This window comes from Limanda limanda, chromosome 8 (assembly GCF_963576545.1).
Source record: "Limanda limanda chromosome 8, fLimLim1.1, whole genome shotgun sequence".
Classification (NCBI taxonomy): Eukaryota; Metazoa; Chordata; class Actinopteri; order Pleuronectiformes; family Pleuronectidae; genus Limanda; species Limanda limanda.
In genome coordinates this window covers 18,348,481-18,366,483 of record NC_083643.1, presented here as the reverse complement: position 1 = coordinate 18,366,483, position 18,003 = coordinate 18,348,481, and the positions used below count along the sequence as shown (strand labels likewise).

At 41.1% G+C, this 18,003-nt stretch overlaps 1 protein-coding gene across 2 annotated transcripts in view; it reads right to left on the bottom strand.

Annotated features, from left to right (window-relative positions):
- LOC133009509 (pleckstrin homology domain-containing family A member 5-like) overlaps positions 1 to 16,696 on the bottom strand; it is a 93,141-nt gene extending 76,445 nt beyond the window's left edge. For both annotated transcript variants that reach the window (XM_061077025.1, XM_061077024.1), the window contains exons 1-3: positions 16,594 to 16,696; positions 16,395 to 16,471; positions 14,585 to 14,642 (exon numbers count right to left, since the gene is read on the bottom strand). In XM_061077025.1, coding sequence (XP_060933008.1) covers positions 14,585 to 14,642; positions 16,395 to 16,471; positions 16,594 to 16,685 — 227 coding nt within the window. In that variant the 5' untranslated portion in view covers positions 16,686 to 16,696. The remainder of the gene's footprint in view (positions 1 to 14,584; positions 14,643 to 16,394; positions 16,472 to 16,593) is intronic.
- Between the last annotated feature and the right edge of the window lie 1,307 nt (positions 16,697 to 18,003).

The following is an 18,003-nucleotide window of genomic DNA, read 5'->3' as shown; positions in this document are numbered from 1 at the left end:
TATAAAATATTAATTTCCCTGTATTAGGTAAAAGCATGTTGACAGACACATTTAAAAAACGTACAACAATCACATTTTGGCATGTTTGCTTGATAAAGGACTGTTACGCTTAATCTGTTTTCAAAGCCGATCAATTTTTTTATCTATCGACAAATTGATCAATCCACTGATCATAACAGCAATGAATACAATACACAATCTCTCTCAGATTTTAAGAAAAGTTCCACTTGTTTTTATAATGTGTCAGTTTTGCTGTTTTTCATCGATATTTAAATGAAGATCTTTTGATGGTGCAAAAAGTTTTTTCTTTATATCATCCTATCATATTCCACAGTTTTTGACATTTATACCACTTTTATTGCCCACAAACACCATGCCACCCACCCACACACACACTCAGTAAGAGCCATCATCAGTCTTGTGGCAGGCAGCAATAAAGCTGTCACACAGGGAGGACGTCTTCAAAATTTCCCCTACGTACACAAATCCCACGGAGGCTGAAACATAGCAATTCACTGTTAAAGCTGAGGGTGTATTTATCTGAACCACCAGCAGAGGTCTTACAGCGTGCTGCCTCTCACCCAGAGTGGAGGATGAATGTCTGCACACACAGTCAGTTTGTGAATAGTAGCACAGAGGTGCCAGGGCTGCATTTATCCTTGAGCAAGTAGTGCTGATATTTAAACCAGACTCTAGACTTCAGGAGACATTCATCCCTACTGCTGCAGAAACATATTGCAGGGGCCTGACAGCTGATTAGACTGATGGATCACTATGAGGTGCAACCATTACTACAGTTATGAAGCCCCTGTCAGATCACTCCACTCTGGCTCTCACACATCCTCTAACTGAACCTGAAAACAAGCTGCACCGAGCTGATATGCAGTATAAAAGCAAGGGCACATTGATTTTATTGCATGTAGCCTGTAAAGGTAATCTATTAAGTTTTGAACCACTTATGGTGAGGTGAAGGGATGTTTTGAGAGGTAGGGGCCCTTACTATTTACATCTTTGAGTCTGTCTGCGTGTTCACAAGGACACACAGTATGATGCAGAGTGCGCTAATATAGGTGGTAATTGTAATGGATTATAAACAGTGGAATAGACAGCAAACAACGCAGTCTTTAAAAGATATATAGGAGAAATATTATAATCAGGTTCATGATTTTAATTAGGCTTATTACTTGAAACAGTTAACATGCTTTCACGTTCAGGAAACACATCATTTTCCTCATACTGTTCTTTGCTGCAGCTCCTCTCTTCAGCCTCTGTCTGAAACACCTGATTTTAGCTTCAATCTCTTTAAGGCCCCCCTCCCGATTCAGCCCTGTTTGGTCAGCTGTCCCGCTGTCGTGGCATTGTGATGTCAGGTGAAATTGCAATACCCCTGAAGTATTGGCTGGACAACTGATGAGGCGATTCAGGAGCAGTGTTTTCTGTTGGTAATACTTGGGGCTTTAAATTTTGTAGAACTTTTACATATACAAAACAAACTGAAAAACAAGCATAATGTGTCTCCTTCAAATCAAGACTATGCAAATGTTTCATGAAGATGGAAATGCAAGGACAATTTTATTCAGGCCATGAAGACACCTACTAAATGCTGTGGTGAGTATTATTTTATATGTTATATATTACAGTAAATATCCAAAGGCTATGTACAGTAACCATGTGTGTGATTCTCCTCAGCTATAAGAGAATCACCTGACCTCAAACAGAGGGCTAGAACTCCGGAGGCACCAATTTAGATCAGGGGATTTACATTTAGCTGTTTGTTTTTTCCAGGGTTTTGTGTTTGCTGCACAAACTACTCCTGTTCATTTGTAACGAGGGGCAACATGTTTTTGTATGTTTTCTGTGACTCCAACCCCAGTTTGGCACATTCCTCTTCTGGTAACTCCAGCGATGCCATTTAGCTTGTGAGAAACACAAATGTGCAATATCAATCACAGCAGGTATACATTATTTAATGAGGGACTTGGAACAGATTTCAAATATTTGTTTAGGCAGGGACGGCCTGATCTGAGGACAGAGCGTGGGAGAGAAGCCTGACAGTAGAGGAGTCACTTCCCTACAGTTGAGCAATAGATGTAGTGTACTAGCCAATCACTGGCACTGACAATAAATCCCTCCCCTTCCACAGAAAGGGAACCAAATCCTCAGCAAGTAACTCACTATGCACAGATTTGATGTCTTGTGTATCTGTAGTTTACAAGAAGTTTCTACTCTCTGTGTAATCTGATGGCTCTCATATTAATACACCTCTTACAGAACTTGGTACTATTTGAAGCAGTCGTGATGACCTCGGTACTATTTATATCTTTCAAGTGTCCCATCTAGCAGCAGAATCTACAGTGCACTCAAGTCAGGATGGGCCATGCACACACTAAAATAAATGAACACAGACACATAAGAGGCCGGATAAGAGGTTGTAAAAAGCAGTTTCACTTTGGGTTGATGGTTTTGGGAATCAGTACTGAAGTGCTCTACACAGTTATGATATTGCATAAGGACGAATCACATGAATGGCTTCTATGAGTGCCAGCACCGAAGAGGGACTGAAGAGAAAATGCGCCTGTCATCCATCCCATCTCACCCATAAGTAATAAAAGCAATAGAGATAAGCTAAGGGCTCTCATTCACATTGAGCACCCTCTTTATTCTATTATTAATAAACACTCACTATTGGGTTCTTGTGAGCCACAAATATAAAATAATACAGATAAATAAATATTTATTTATTTGTCCATGATATGTCTATTGACATACAATCTTTTCTACCAGGCAGTCTTGGTCAAGATGGGCAGCGAATTAAATAAAAAAACATTTATATATTAACACAAGCAGGGACAGATTACTCAAATAAAAAACAGTGGTCTTTGAAGTGCGACTAAAACTTTTGCGTGGTCGCACCGGTGCACCAAGCAATTAGCTGGTGTGTCTTATTTGATCGAGTCGTGTTGCTTCCTCATCTCATCTCCTCTGCAGAGTTTATCCACACACACACTGGCCCCGCCCCCACTCACTCACGCACTGACACCCGCATAGTGAAGCAGAGATGACAGAGGAGAGGCTGTGAACGAGGCTGTAAATGTCAAACAGTGGCCACAAAAAGTGTGAATACAGGGTTTCCACCATGGAACCAATGCTGTGAAGTGATTAGGTAGGTTTGTACCGTGTCAGAGACTCCTGTCTAGTGACCCCCGCCCCCCTTCCACACTCCTGCTGACCTGTGCATCACAACTCATTATAACCTGAACAGTACTGAAGTTTACTTAGTGTTAGGATAATGAAAAAAGTCCAACATTTAGTGTGCACTCTCTGCTACACAGAAGACGAGACGCAGATAGCCAGGACATAACTGTTAAAGTGACCAGAAAGATCGGGATTCATAATGCAAAACCATCGATTAATAACTAAATACATGAGGTTGTCTGTGTGAAGAGATGAGCAAACACACACCCACACGAAACCCAAGAGTAAATACTAATACTGGAATACTAACCTAATACAATAATAATCTAAAAGCTCATCTAACTTACAACCATCCCATTCAGTTTACTAAGCTGATAAACGTATACTGAGCCAAATGTTTAATATTTATTAAAAAACAAAAAATTGTTAACAGAGCTGGAAAGTCCGTTTTATTTAATATTTGGGACATTTTAAGATACAAATTGAATTGAGATTTATTTGCGACTAAATTGCACTAGTTATTTCCTTCTATCAAGTTTAATGGTAATCTGTCCATAGTTTTTGTGTAATGCTGCTGACTAACACACAGAGAAACAAAGTGACTACATACCCCCTTGGAGTAGGTAAACATGGCAAATGTTAAAAGCATGGCATTATTCTATGAAAACTGATTTGAAACGATTTTTAAAGACCCCAAGAGAAATTATTCCAAGTTTATAATTTCTTACAGCTAATAGCCAATAGTATTTGTGCTGTCACTGAGCTCAAGAGATTCAGACAAGAATTTCAAGGGGATAATAAAAAGGGGATTTCTTTTATAGAAAGAAACAAAGTCCTGCTGATAGCATACATTATGTGCAGCCTGAATCATATCTGACAGCAGACCTCACGGGACTGTCAAGGGCTGCAGCAGAACAGTGCAGCTCACACTGTTGCCAGGAGAGAGCGAATAAGCCAAAGCCGCAGGACCAGGAGGGTACGATATTAATCCCTTCGCTGCTGCTGCTAAATTGAAAACTTGGCAGCAACCTGTAAATCAGTAAAGCAATACACCGTTAATTCAATCCTCTGGAAGAGTGAGAAGAGAAGAAAGGCTGCAGTATTTTAGTGGACACTTTTCATCCAGCTGTGGACATCGTGAGAACAGAGGTTTGGTTTCTCTTTCTGCTCAATAGTGGGAGGAAATAGTTTGGACGTGGATAAAGTCAAATTCAGAGGCTGCATTTGTAACAATTTGTTTTAGGGAAGCTTGTGGACATTTCAACATGGTGCTCCAAGAGCTCACAGCTGTAGCGCATTTGAGCAAAGTGACGGCTTCCAACAGCTCCCTAATCATCACAGACCATCTGGAAAACAACTGGGCCGTGCACTGTCCACTGGACTGAGGTATACTGACAAGCAAAAAAGATAAGCGGAGAGTGTTTTGGCTTTGTTGGGGCATGATAGAGCAGCTGTACCGTTTTGAGAGCTTAAAAGATAAGTCATCACCGGCAGCACAGACAGATATCATGGAGTCAAACTTAAAAATAATTCATCTGCAATTCATGTGCTATAATCAAGTTTTGTTTTGTTTGTACAGGATCCCAGCATGAGAATTTCTATCTCAAAGTTTCTCTTCCAAAGTGTCATAGTTGTAATGGGAGTTTAAGCTTCTAGTAATATTAAGTGTGGCAGGTAAAAAGGCTCCTCAGAAGCAGTGATTCAGGCTTGGGTAAGTATTTTGAATGTTTGACATCAGAGGAGGGCAGAGAACTGCCAGGATACTGAAACTTCACACAGGGCTACAGATCAAATGCTGCAAAATTGTTCTCGTATGTGGCTCTCAAACTTTAGATCCCTCTCTGCTTCCCAACTATATGGATAAAAAGAAAATAAAGGTAAGTGGACTTCATAGAAGAGAATACATTCCCTATATAACTTGTGATCTGCTCCCTAAAAATTGGCAAATCAAATAATCACATATGTGGAATAATATCCGACCAAAAGCATGACCCCCGGGCCCCTATGATGGCAGCTGCCCATGTATTCAACCTGGCGAAGCATTAGCAAAGGACAGCTCATTGCAGATTAATGCAGGATTACTCAAGTTCAACAGCTCTCTCAGCATTAAATCAAAGACACCACAAAACTAAGAGGCTTTAGGACCAAGGAATTACTACAGCCTACTAAATCCAGTGGGCAGGCCTACATTCAATCAACATATTCCGTACCACTGGCAGTTACTTATATATTCTTCAATGTAGTACATCAATCAGTTTGCTCACCAGCAAGGTTTGCTCCACTTGTCTAAAAATATGTCATATTAAGCTTAACCCTCGAGAGTCTTGGCCTATTTTATGTGTTTTTGAACGCCTTTGATTTGGAATAGATCCGGACATTCTTTGGACTTTGCCTTTCACATGTAGAACGCAACAGGAGATGATGCGAGTCAGGCGCGTTCACAACAACAAGAAAATGTCCGGAACATTCAGTTTAGGGGTAGCGCCTAAGCCAAGCATTCAGGAGGCAGAACACAACATATAAATTCCAATGCGGAAATCATGTGTTTTTGTTAACACCACATTGACACCGGCGTCGACCCTCATAATCACATCTTCTGTGTATGACTTGCTCTGACATTTTCTGGATTATTTAATAAGGGGTGGCAGGAAAGAAACTCCTGTATAATGTCAATGGGCAACTGACTCAAACATTTGCATTCTGACACACAGGCGCTCCGGATCATTTCAGGAGATTATCCGGAGTTCAGTGCTGAAAGCAGCTATTCAGAGACAAACATTCACCTCCATATCGACACCTACAGTCTCCAATTATTCTAACCCCAATCTGCATGTTTTTGGACTGTGGGGGGAAGCCAGAGTACAGAGAGAAAAAAGAAACAGAACATCCCATCTCCAAAAAGAACGACCTTTGATAATTTGGGTACTTTACATACATGTTTCGACCATGGAAAGTTTTTTTTTTTTAATTTTTGTAATCAATTGCTTATAAACATAAATTTGGCATGCAGAGCGTTAACGCACAGCACATGGAACACCATATATCGCAGCTCAAGCTTTCTTTTGCGATACTTATATTTTTAGATATATATCGTGCAGCCCTACCGGCAACCCTCTTGCTGTGAGGCGGGAGGCCCCCCTTTCCCTTATATAATGCAATAAAAAAATGTACCATGTCAGTGTGTTGTATCTTTTTTTTTCAGCAATAGCATTGCCTATGTGAACAAGCAATCAATTTTTCTTTTTGATTTGATATATCTTTATATTGGACCTGAAAACACACAATACAACCTCACCTTGTTAGAAGGGACCACTGCAGACAAAGACTTTCTTATCCAGTCAAAAATGGCCATGCTTCTATTTTCCAGTCCAGAGAAAAGAGTCTTTCCCATGAGATAAAATGGGAAACAATCCACGATTGGAGCACAATGTTTGTAAACAACAGAGGCATTACAGCGGCAGCCAGGAAAACTGTGAACTGAAGGAGAGGCCGACTTGGTCTGATGTGGATTTTCACTAAGAGTCTGTCTTAATCAGCACCTGGGGCAGTCACCAGCATCAGAGGATCTTTAACACATATGTTCACACACACACACAGCAGCCCAACACCAAAACACACACACACACACACATGCTTTTCTTCAAGCCCTAGCCAGATGGCAGGGACCCCACAGAGACGGAAACGTTTGAGAGCAGCTCAATCGCCTGCCTAGTTGAGTGTCTGTCTCCCAGTCAGCACCCAGCCTCACAATATAGGGTTATGGACCCAGACACGACAATGATGTACAGCAGATCCACATCCACAATTTCCCTCTTAAATCACATGAGTGAGCTGCATGAATACCAAGCACTGACAGAGTCAGTGAGTCAGCAGCCACAGCCATCAGAGCCTCTCCTGCCAAGGGAGTGCGTAAATAGTCGCTCAGAGATTTGCAATTTGAATATGGCATTTTACCCAGTGAGTTATTTGTTAATGCTAGCCATCTGTAGGAGGATGTCTTAGTTCTTTCCAAACACATTGCACATGGGCGTCATGATAATGGTTATATAAGGATTTTTGGAGCATTTTATGCCTATATTGACAGGACAGGTAAAGAATGAAAGGGGGAGAGAAAGGAGAGGACAAACAGCAAAAGGCTGTTTGTCAGTTTGGGTATCATTTGAGTTTTTTCTGATGCCGGGGCTAAATTTTAAAATACGTAAAAAAAAACGTCACTTTTAGAAAACGGTACCAGTGCCTAAACTGTGTTACTATCTAACTGTAGTAACTTTGATGGTGTTGCCATTAGAGTTAAGTGTAATGGTAACTCAGCACGTGTGGTGATGTTTATGTCGCTTGTCAACAGGGCAACTATTTCAGTAGAGAGCTCAGGCACCGAAATGAGGCACCAAAGTCAGACAGGAAACCTCTGGCTGCTGCAGAGGACGTTAGCCTTACCTAGGTGACCTACCAGGTACCCCTATAAAAGGTTTTTTATGGTCAGTCTAGGGGATTGCATGTAGTCTTTGTGTATTCAAGTTTCCTCCAACATGCCAGACATTACAGCACGGTGTAATTTGCCACTGATTTGCACATAGGTGTGAATGTGGTCATCAGTCTTTCTGTGAGCTGCCCAGTGTGTCAGCCAGTGTGTGCTGGGATATACTACTAGCTTTACTTGTTGCTGTCATAAATCTGTAGGTTGTTAAACCAGCATGGATGCATGTGCTGCTGAAACCAAAGATCAAGATGTTTACATGTAAAAGTTGACTTTTGCTACTGATGAAAAAAAAGAAAGAATTTGGCCTCAGAAATAAATTGTTTGGATTGGGGTACTTTCAGAAATGAGAATTCACTGGTGTCACAGATTTAAATTTATCAAACAAATTAGAAATTAGGAATTTTTCATCCAGGCAATAACAAATATGCAATGTCAGTATCTGCTTGTCCTCATATTTCAGTTATCATGTGATACTGGGTCCATTAGTTAAAGTGAAAGTCTAATGGTGATGGTTTTGTGCACTTTGGCCACATGTTTGATGTATTTAGTTTCTTGATAGAATTGTAAATACTTGTTTTATGTGTGCTTGGCCGAATTGGTGAAACAACACATTGTATAGATGGCGTCAGTGGGGGAGCTGGCAGAGTTTCCGAGCTTAATTTGCCATGCACACTGATTTAGTGCGGTGGTTTAACATTTAACTGTTGACTGGAGGGGTCCCCGAATACAATTTTACACCTACTAGCTAATCACAGTATTTTCTATGTCCGAGGAATAAACAACATTGATTCCTAAATTGAAAACTGAGTTATAAAGGGGGATTAACAGGGTCGTGACAATGCTCTTGCTTGAAATCCTGTTTTGGAGGCAGAGAGCAATTAATCACACCTTGATTGAAACACACAGTTCTGACTGTTGACAGCTCTTGATTCAATGCACCGGAGCAGCAGCATTAAAAGTCACAAAACTAATCTTTTACCTGATGGTGTTCAATTAGCCCGAATGTAGAGGCCACAGTTGTGATCGTTGATTAAACTACTCTACTATATATAAAAATCTTGCAAACAACTCACACTGTCACTTCTGTGACTGGATTTCCAGGGTTATATAATCGGGTCAGATATGAGGCTTTGCTCACAGATAGATGCGTGGATTGTTCCATGCAGAGAAGGGGCAGCCTTTAAATGTGATGTCATAACTGTCCGTCTGAGTTTTATGAAGGGCGCACAGGAACTCAGTCACTCTTGCCCTGAAGGATCAACACTCAGATTTTACTTCATCCAAGGTAAAGATACAGATAACCCACATAGGCAAACATTGACACTTCATGTTGAGTAAATAATTAGCTATGACTATTGACATTTTCAAATCTTTTTACTATGGGTAATTAAAGTGTAATTTTCATTCTAACAATGGATCAAATGATAAATGATGAATATAAAAAGAGTAGTTAGTCTTGAGACATCCTCAAAGAATTATCATTATCATATTAGAATCATGTGAAACATTTCTGATTTATTGACAGATGTAAATCCTTTTAACAATAAAACGTAATTCAGGCTTGATATTTTACAATGCATAGTCTCACATCAACCAATTTTTATTTTCCAAACGATGAATCGGGCACACTATAAGTTTTTTTTTTTAACCTCACTACAGCAAGCAACAGAGAGACTGCGTTAAAGAGCAGCTTTATTCAACCATCACTAACGGGACTAGAAAAAGGTTTTCAAAAAACAACACAAACATATCTTCACTTCAAGCTACAGTTTTTTTAATATGCTGGTTGTTTATACAGCCAACTATTCACACCTTGTTTCCACTGTAATGGCATAAAAAAATTGCCTCTATTTCAGTGAACAAATACTTTTCTGTGCTCTTACATTTGTAGGTGTTTTTTCTGCATGCAAAGCCTTTCTGTAAATGCAAACATGCACCACAGTCTAGTTAAGCAACAAAGGATTTTAGTTGGACAGCCTAATCATGACATTTCATCATATTTGTCTGTGTCAATGCTTTCGTGTCTTTTAAACGAGAACCTTTACGCGAGTCATTTTGCCAAATGTTAGTCACAGGAAATATACGGCTTCTGAATAGTTTTCCCCACATTAGTCATAAAGACAAACAGAATACTGAACAGGTTATCAATAAAAACCACAGAGCCATTAAAATAATGAGGATTTGATTACTTCGATTTGAGGGACAATTACCGCAATTGAGTATTGATCCAAATGCGAGTGACGCGGTGCTCTCACTTTAAAATAAAAGACACTGTGTGGGCATTCAAAGCAGAAAATGAATTAACAACTAAACAGAGATCAAATAGAGAGTTTTGTCATAAATGGCCAAATATAATCTGACATGCTTTCCTCAAAGTTCTGAGTGATGAATTATGCAGATGTAGAAGTGAAGAGCCGAATGAGAGCGGCGGTTGCAGAGCACACTAGCACAATATTTATATTTCATGTTGCACTTTGTAATAATGAGCACTTGGAAGTCGAAAATTGCCATTAATGGACTAATTTAAAATGTCATCAAATTATATATTAATAAGTAAATGGTATTTGAACCAGACATTTGGCCAATGGCGCTGTGCGGGTCAGCTGTGTGAGTTCCCTACTGTACTTATCAACACATCAACCATCTCATTGCGCAACCTACAGCAATTAGCTTTGACTTCTGCAGTGAGGTCAAGACTAGCAAACAAACAGAGGGAACTGACAGGATGTCTGCACCTGTCTTTTCATGAAAAATCATATATATCAAAGTCATCTATAATCACTTCCTACATCCAACTCACAATAAAGGTGATCTCTCTCCCACTATAATTTTTAAAGAGACATCAGCTTATTTTTCTTTCTCTTTTCAGCTTGTGTCTGAAATCCTTGGATTTAGCACCTGTCTCTTTAAGACCAGCCTTTTCATAAACCCAGTCTGCTCTGATTGGCCAGCTGGCCCATTCTCTTTTGATTGGTCAACCGCTTGTAGCACATGTATGAAATTTTGGCCTTCACTTTTGCTTTACCTGGCCTTGTTAGGAGGCATGCCAGGGAATCTGCTGGGTGTGCATTATGCAAATATGTGGATTTGTGATACAACATTACATCACAATAATGCAGAAGTATCAGCCGGGCTATTGACCGGGCAATTCAGGAGCTTTAGGAGCAGTGTTCATTGTGGAGGAGAGGATCTATTTTGCTTTACTGCATCTTGTTCTCAAGTAAATATGTAGGATCATGTGCTCCAGGGAAAAAAATGGAAAACACAACCCGGCCAGATGGCAAAGTCTCATCAAAACACTGTTTACGTCACAAACAAAAACAGAGCTGAACAGAGACTGTTCTCTGGTTGGTGTGTAGAATGGTTCATCCATGTAGCACGTTGCACTGAGCCTACATGTTATCATCAACATCAGAGCACACTCACTATAGATCATAAACAGATAAATCTTCCCAGCTCCCACCTCTCGACCATAAATCAGGGTACTAAGTAACCATCATGTTGATCTAAAGTACAAAGTGTCCATTACCCTGATGTGTGTCTTATTGTTTTAGCTCCTGAAGGACCAAATCTGGAAAATAGCCGGATGTTGTTCAGTGTTTTCTGATTTATTGCCAAGTGTAGCACATTTGAAACCATGAACAAAAGCGACTGGCTTAAAATGTGAACGTATTAGGACTAATGGATGGGTGCTATTGACCCACCCAACACTTGATGAGTCACAGCAGATTGTGTGTGTCTCTGTGTGTGTGTGTGTGTGTGTGTGTGTGTGTGTGTGTGTGTGTGTGTGTGTGTGTGTGTGTGTGTCACAAAAAAAGCATTTTGTTCCCCAAACTGTCCATTGCTGGTCCACTCTGCTGATTGGTCAACCGCTTTCACAGCGAATAGGAAATGTCAGCCTCTGCTCTTGCTTTACCTGGCTTCATCAGCAGGCGTACCAGACAAGCCGCTAGGTGAGTATTATGCAAATTTGTGGCCTCGTCATGTCACGATGATGCAAAAGAATAATCAACAAAAAAACTAGCACGCACTAGAGGACGACAAACTGAAGAGGCATCGTCTATTCAAGATATTTTGTCCAATGTAACATGGAAACAAAACAGTCTGACTTCACTTCCACATGTCTGCCTATGAATTAAATTAAGACTCTTATAGTTTGCAGATTTACACCTTCTCATGCTCTCACTTTGTGTTGGTGGGGGGGAGCACCTACTGACCAGATGACACCTAGTTCACCAAAGTAACAAGCCACCTGGCACAGAGCCAATTGCAAACAAGCCAGAAACTCAAAAAAAAAAGGACTGCTCAGTGTGAGGAGACTAGCAAGCCGTGACAGATTCAATTAACATCCGCACTGACCGTCACTCGCTCAAAATTCACACTGCCAACAAATTAATTAAATCATGTGAGGACCTCTGCCTCACGATGACACAAGCAACCTGCAGCCCATCCTCCCCATCACATACGATCACAGAACAGTGCAACGTCAGCACAATCTGCTCACTGATGCTCACACTGTGTAACCCGATGGTAACAGCTCAGCGACACTGCCAGCATGTGAATGGGCCAGATCCTTTCATCGGCTCAAAAAAAGGACTGGAGTCACAGAAATGAATCTAGATCCTGTCCCTGTTTTGTGAGTCGGAGAACAAGAGGAGGGCGCTGTTGTTTGTCCTGCTTACGTAAATTAGAAATGCAAAAATATAAACTTAACTTAATAATACTGAATTGACTAAGTAATGATAACTTAATGTACTAAACAAGGCATAGTCTTATCTAGCTGTCATCGGGCTATAATGGTTTTGGACAGTTTTCAGAGGCTTATATTTGGCATCCTCACATAAGGCCTCAAAATGTACTACTTATGAACTGTCCAAGACAGTTATCACATAAACCTGTCAACATGAAACAATGAGTAAAAAATAAATTAACGGGCATGGTTTTTACAAGGTACAATTACTCAAAGCTTAAGTAAGACACATTACTACAAACTGAAAAATTGATCTTGTGCATTGAAACGACCATGATTGTTTATCGGTGTATGCAGCCAGCTTCGTGACACACACACACACACACACACACACACACACACACACACACACACACAAACACAAAGAGAGAGAGAGTTGTAAGGACAACCACAAGTTGTAACTGGAATTCTAAGTAAAGCAACAAAGGGAAACCTCCTGGGCGGGTCAATGTAAAAAAGGCTCGGGAAATGTGTCTTACGGAAGCAGTCCACAGAAGGCAACCTTTGGCAGGGTTGGTCTGATTTAGGCTTATTCTCTCCATGCCATCGACAAAATCTGTACCAGCTTTCATTGAAGCAGGCAGCCGTGTGATGGCTAGTATCTTCTGTAGGCATGAATATACTGACAGAATTATATTAATTTTTCCTTTTTCAAACTAAGTGGTAGAACCAAACATGGAGTTACTCAGGAGCTGCTTTACTTGCTTTGCTTCACATGACTTGAATATATACCTGCTGTGTGAGGAGTGTTTTAATAAGACTTGCAAAATAACAAAAAAAAAATGATTCAACTCCTCTCCTTGGATTTGAAACATTCTGAGGACAGATTAGGGATCAGAGCAAACTGAGTGACAGAGCTTGTGATCTCTGCTGAGTAGTCACATGTATCAGGCTGCCAAAGGAAGAGAACAAAATGGGAAATACGATGTAGTTCAAAGACTACGTAACACACCCAACTACAATTGTAATTTGTGTGGATTCTGCATAGTCCTCAAACGGAGAGGGGCACAAACAGAACAAACCAAAGTCTCTTAGTGGACATGAAGGATAGATATCACATTTTCTCCTGCCCACACAGATTCAACAAATGGGCATACTGTGGATGTTCAGTATGATTCTCAAACAAAAATTGATGGAAGGAGACTTTAAATAAGATGTCTTTTCAAAATTCCTGCAAAAACAGTAAACTGGCATGTACCTTGGAAACATTTTCCAGCGTCTACTTAATGACAAGTGTGATTTCAAACTGTGAACAGACCCTGTAAACTCCAACCGTGAGGATAACTGTCAGAAAATAGAGCGCGCATTATACTTTGGCTCAACTCCCCAAAGTAGGCTCAGCTTTGAGCATTGGTAAGTCTGAATAAATAAAAACAGCTCGCAAGAAGACAGCGACCACACTTTGCCCAAGACTGTCTAGTATTTGCACATTGTTCCTGTTTAATCATTAACTTTTGCAACAGGCCTCTACAGAACGGTGATAGGGAGTAAAGGTTCCATAATTTACAGCCCAGCAATATTTAACTTTGAAACACAGCATGCTCACAGGAGCAGCTCGGGTTTGAATGAGCTTTTCTTCCATATAAGGTGAATAAAATTAAGATATATAATATCCTCTTAATTACTACAATAGCACTCAGTAGAGTGCAAACCTGCACCAAGGCCCAACAGTTCCCTTAAATTCAACCAAGTTGCACCAAACTTCACACGTTCATAGATATCAATTCCCTAAACGCCCCTGACCTTTTTCATCAAGATCCATCAAATATTCCCTGGGAGAAAAGAGAAAATGTTGAAAAACGCCATATCAAGCCTGGATCCTGGATTCGTAAACTGATCTGGATCGGCACCAATATTCAATGTGTTCTTCCCTGACCCATGACACATCTTTCCACCAAGTTTCATGAAGATCTGCTCTGTTGTTTTTGTGTAATCTAGCTTAGAGACGAACCAACCAACAAACAGACAGAGTGAAAACAAAACATCCGTGGTGGAGGTAAATGAGGCATCATGGTTACCAGGTCGAATACTTTGATATTGTACAAATGTTCTGAGCCTCAGAATCTGGGGTTATGCTGTGTGTGTGTGCGTGTGCGTGTGTGTGCGTGCGTGAGTGTGTGCATGTGTGTGTTGAGGTGTCATGAAGGCGTTTGACTCACTTGATAAAGCACCGTGCACCCTCAAAAGTATATCCTTCTTCCCACCCAGTGGGCAGATCTGTCAAAGAACAAGATGTGGATTAATACTTGTGAACAACAACAAATAGATGCTTTTCTTTATAATAGAAGATGACACAACACTCAAAATGGTAGAACTACCTGGAGGATTTTGACTGTGACGAATTAAGTAATTTGTGGATTCCACCTTTCAATTGTTGATTAATCTGTTGAGAATTTTACTAATTTGTTACATATTTGGTTTATAAAATAAATTGCTTTGTTTTGTCTGACCAGCAATCAAAGATCCCCCCCAAAAAAAATTGGTGAAAAAGTTTTTAAAGTGTTATCAGAATGGTTGCTGATAACTTCCTGTTCATTAAAGGTAATCGTGGAAAAGATCGCAAGAGCAGGTTACACTTTGAAAAGATGCAAACGATACATCCCATCCTCTCCCATCCGCCCTCTCATCAAAGCTTCGCCTTCAAAAGACATGAGCGCCCACTGACAACTGCTAGAAGACGACTTTTACTTTTACTCGCTCCCTAGCTTCAGGCCTCTGCCTCAGCGGTGTGTGTCTTCCCTGCTGAGGACTCATCCAGTACAGTATAGCTTTATTAATCCTTAATTCAATTTGGTTTAGGGCAATTAAAAGAATACCAGAATAACTAAATACAGACAGGCACAGACAAACATCCCCTAAACTAACCACACAATAAAACCATAGAACTGCTGTTGGTAAAAAGATCAAAGCTAGAATAATAAAGTAAATAAAACAGTTCATATGGCAGATAGGCATTTTAGAGTAATGGGACAATCGCACATATGCAAATGTGGGTCAAAGTTCACCAAAGTCAAACTCAATGGAAACAACTCTTCCATTTGCCTTCTATTCGACTCCTCGCTCTCACAGATTTGAAGTTAACGGGATGTGAAGGCTCGCCACAGATAAACTGGCCTGTGTGTTTCTCATGTGCCAAGATGGAGCACAGAATTGTCCTCTAATGCCTTCATATTTATCCTTGCATTGTAGTATATTGTATTGCATTCTATAATACATTTTGATGGCTATCAGGACATGAAGAGGACCTTTAACTAGTCTTGGAAAGGATGACGGTTATGGTTTGAAATGATGATTTGATTACATTTTATATACTAAAAAGAAGCAATTAAATGAGAAGCCGAATCTGCATTTTAATCCTTAATTCAAAGTCTAGCAGTGGCAGACCTGTTGAGATGCATTTACCTCCGGCTGTTGCTGTGTAGAGTGGCTCGGTGTAGGATCACAATTACAATACAATGAAAGGAAACTAATATTACCACTTGGCTCAGTGTTTTAGATTTAGCTTAGGTTAGCGTTTTGTGGAGGAGGGGGCAGACGAAAACTAATTAAATAGGTGTATAGCTCCAGTCTTTACTGTAACCCCTCGGTGTGTAGCAGCTGTTGGTCTGTGTGCCCGGAGGTAACGTCACAGGTGAACCAACACGTGTCTGACAACAATACTTCTCAAATGAAGTGTGTCGGTCAAAGTCGCCAAACCACCGGTCAGTGTAAGACGTGTCTGCCCGAGGAGAGGGGCTCTGGAGCCGGGCAGAGGAGGGGGGCATGACAGGGCTCACTTAGTGTAACAGCGGCAAAAAGCCCACTCGAACCCCAGCGTGGATGTGAGGGTCGGTCTCTCTCTCTCCCTCTCTCTCTCTCTCTCAGTGTGGGAAGTATCGCTTTCACGATGCGGGCAACAACAACCACCACAGCAGCTGCACATGACGCCGCTGTGGAGCCGCCGGGGGAACTCTTCGGGCGGCCGCTCACCTGGAGTGTTCCGGTGGCCGGTGGTCACCGCCTCGCCGCTCACCGGGTGCAGCCAGGTCGTGCTCTGCGCCTCCTCGCTGCGGAGACAAGAGGAAACGTTACCACACACGGAGAGTTGGTGGGAATCCGAAACGAGGAGCACGCCACTCGAGCCGGAGCCTACGGCGGGAGAGGGGGTTGAAGGGGGGTTAATATTTACTTGACGAAGAAGACACGTCCATCCCGAGTCACCCCGTAACTCCAGCACGCAGGGAGACGGCAGATCCACTCGGGCTGTATCTCCGCCGCCATGTCCGACTCTACTGTACGACTCAGCTCGGGCAGGCAGCGCGTACACGGAAACCGTGGCAACGGCGGATGGTTCCAAAGAGAGGGGGGGCGGGGGGTAGGACGGGCAGGTTCACTCCATTAGTCTGGGGGGGGGGGGGGGGGGGTCAACACAAAACATAACACGTGTTTATTTTATTCCGTTATTATATCAATATCCAATATCCTCCGCAGCCTCCAAAGAAAAACGCGTTTACCAATGCACCATGTTTCTATGGTTTTAGGTTATGTTTAACGGCAATCTACCTTCCTACCTTCCTACCTTCCTACCTAACTACCAACTACCAACTACCAACCCCCTACCTGCCTTCTTAACCAACTAATTAGCTACCTACCTATTATCTTACTACCAACTACCATCTAGCTATCTTTCTATCTAGTTGTCTATCAATTAATTTGTCTGAGAGAGCTGAGTTACTCAAACATATATAAACAGTCTTTTTTTCCTTTTTGAAAAAATTATATCAACATCCTTAATAATATTTGTACATCCTCAATAGAAAAAAACCTTTACATAGATATGTTTGGTTTTAGGTAACGTTTTACGTTCTATCAATATACCTGCCTACCTAATACACACCCACCTACCTGCCGACCGACCGACCGACTGATCTATCTATCTGTCTTTGTAGCTTTTTGTAAAGTTGTGAATGCACATGTTATTGTTTGCATTTCGATGGCCGTGGATGCATATTGTTCTGAAGAAAGACAGCTCTTTAGAAGTGTGAACAACAATGGGGCAGGGCCGGATTAGGCAGCAGGGGGCCCCCAGGGCAAAATTGATCTGTTGGGCCCCTATAAGCCTTCTTCACAGCAGATAGCGTCGCTATAAGAAAAGCACAGGTGTTGCTAATATATTAACAATGGCTGCTTTCTTTTCAAGTGGCCAGTGGCCAGGTTATGGTCTGTCTGAACTGGTTAATTTGATGTGCTCTCCAACCGCATTGGTAATCCACAGGGTATACTCGTACTTGTAGGCAATGTGAAAACAGGGTATGAAGCCATTGAAAGATTTAATCTCAAATAAAGTCCTGTACTGGGTTGAGTACCCGATGGCTAACCTTCAAAAAAGTTGTTTAATGGGTGAAAAGGATGCATTCAATTAAATTCAAATTAAAAGGTGTGGGCTTGGGTCAAATTTGAATAAAAGTGGGTGGGCTGCATATACGTTTTTTCTTTTTTCTCAGTAATCAGAAATTGAAAGTTATACCGTACTTTTTCACATCTAAAAAAGTTTCTATGAAATCTAATCAGCTGCAATGATTTTTTTCAATGTGAAAGC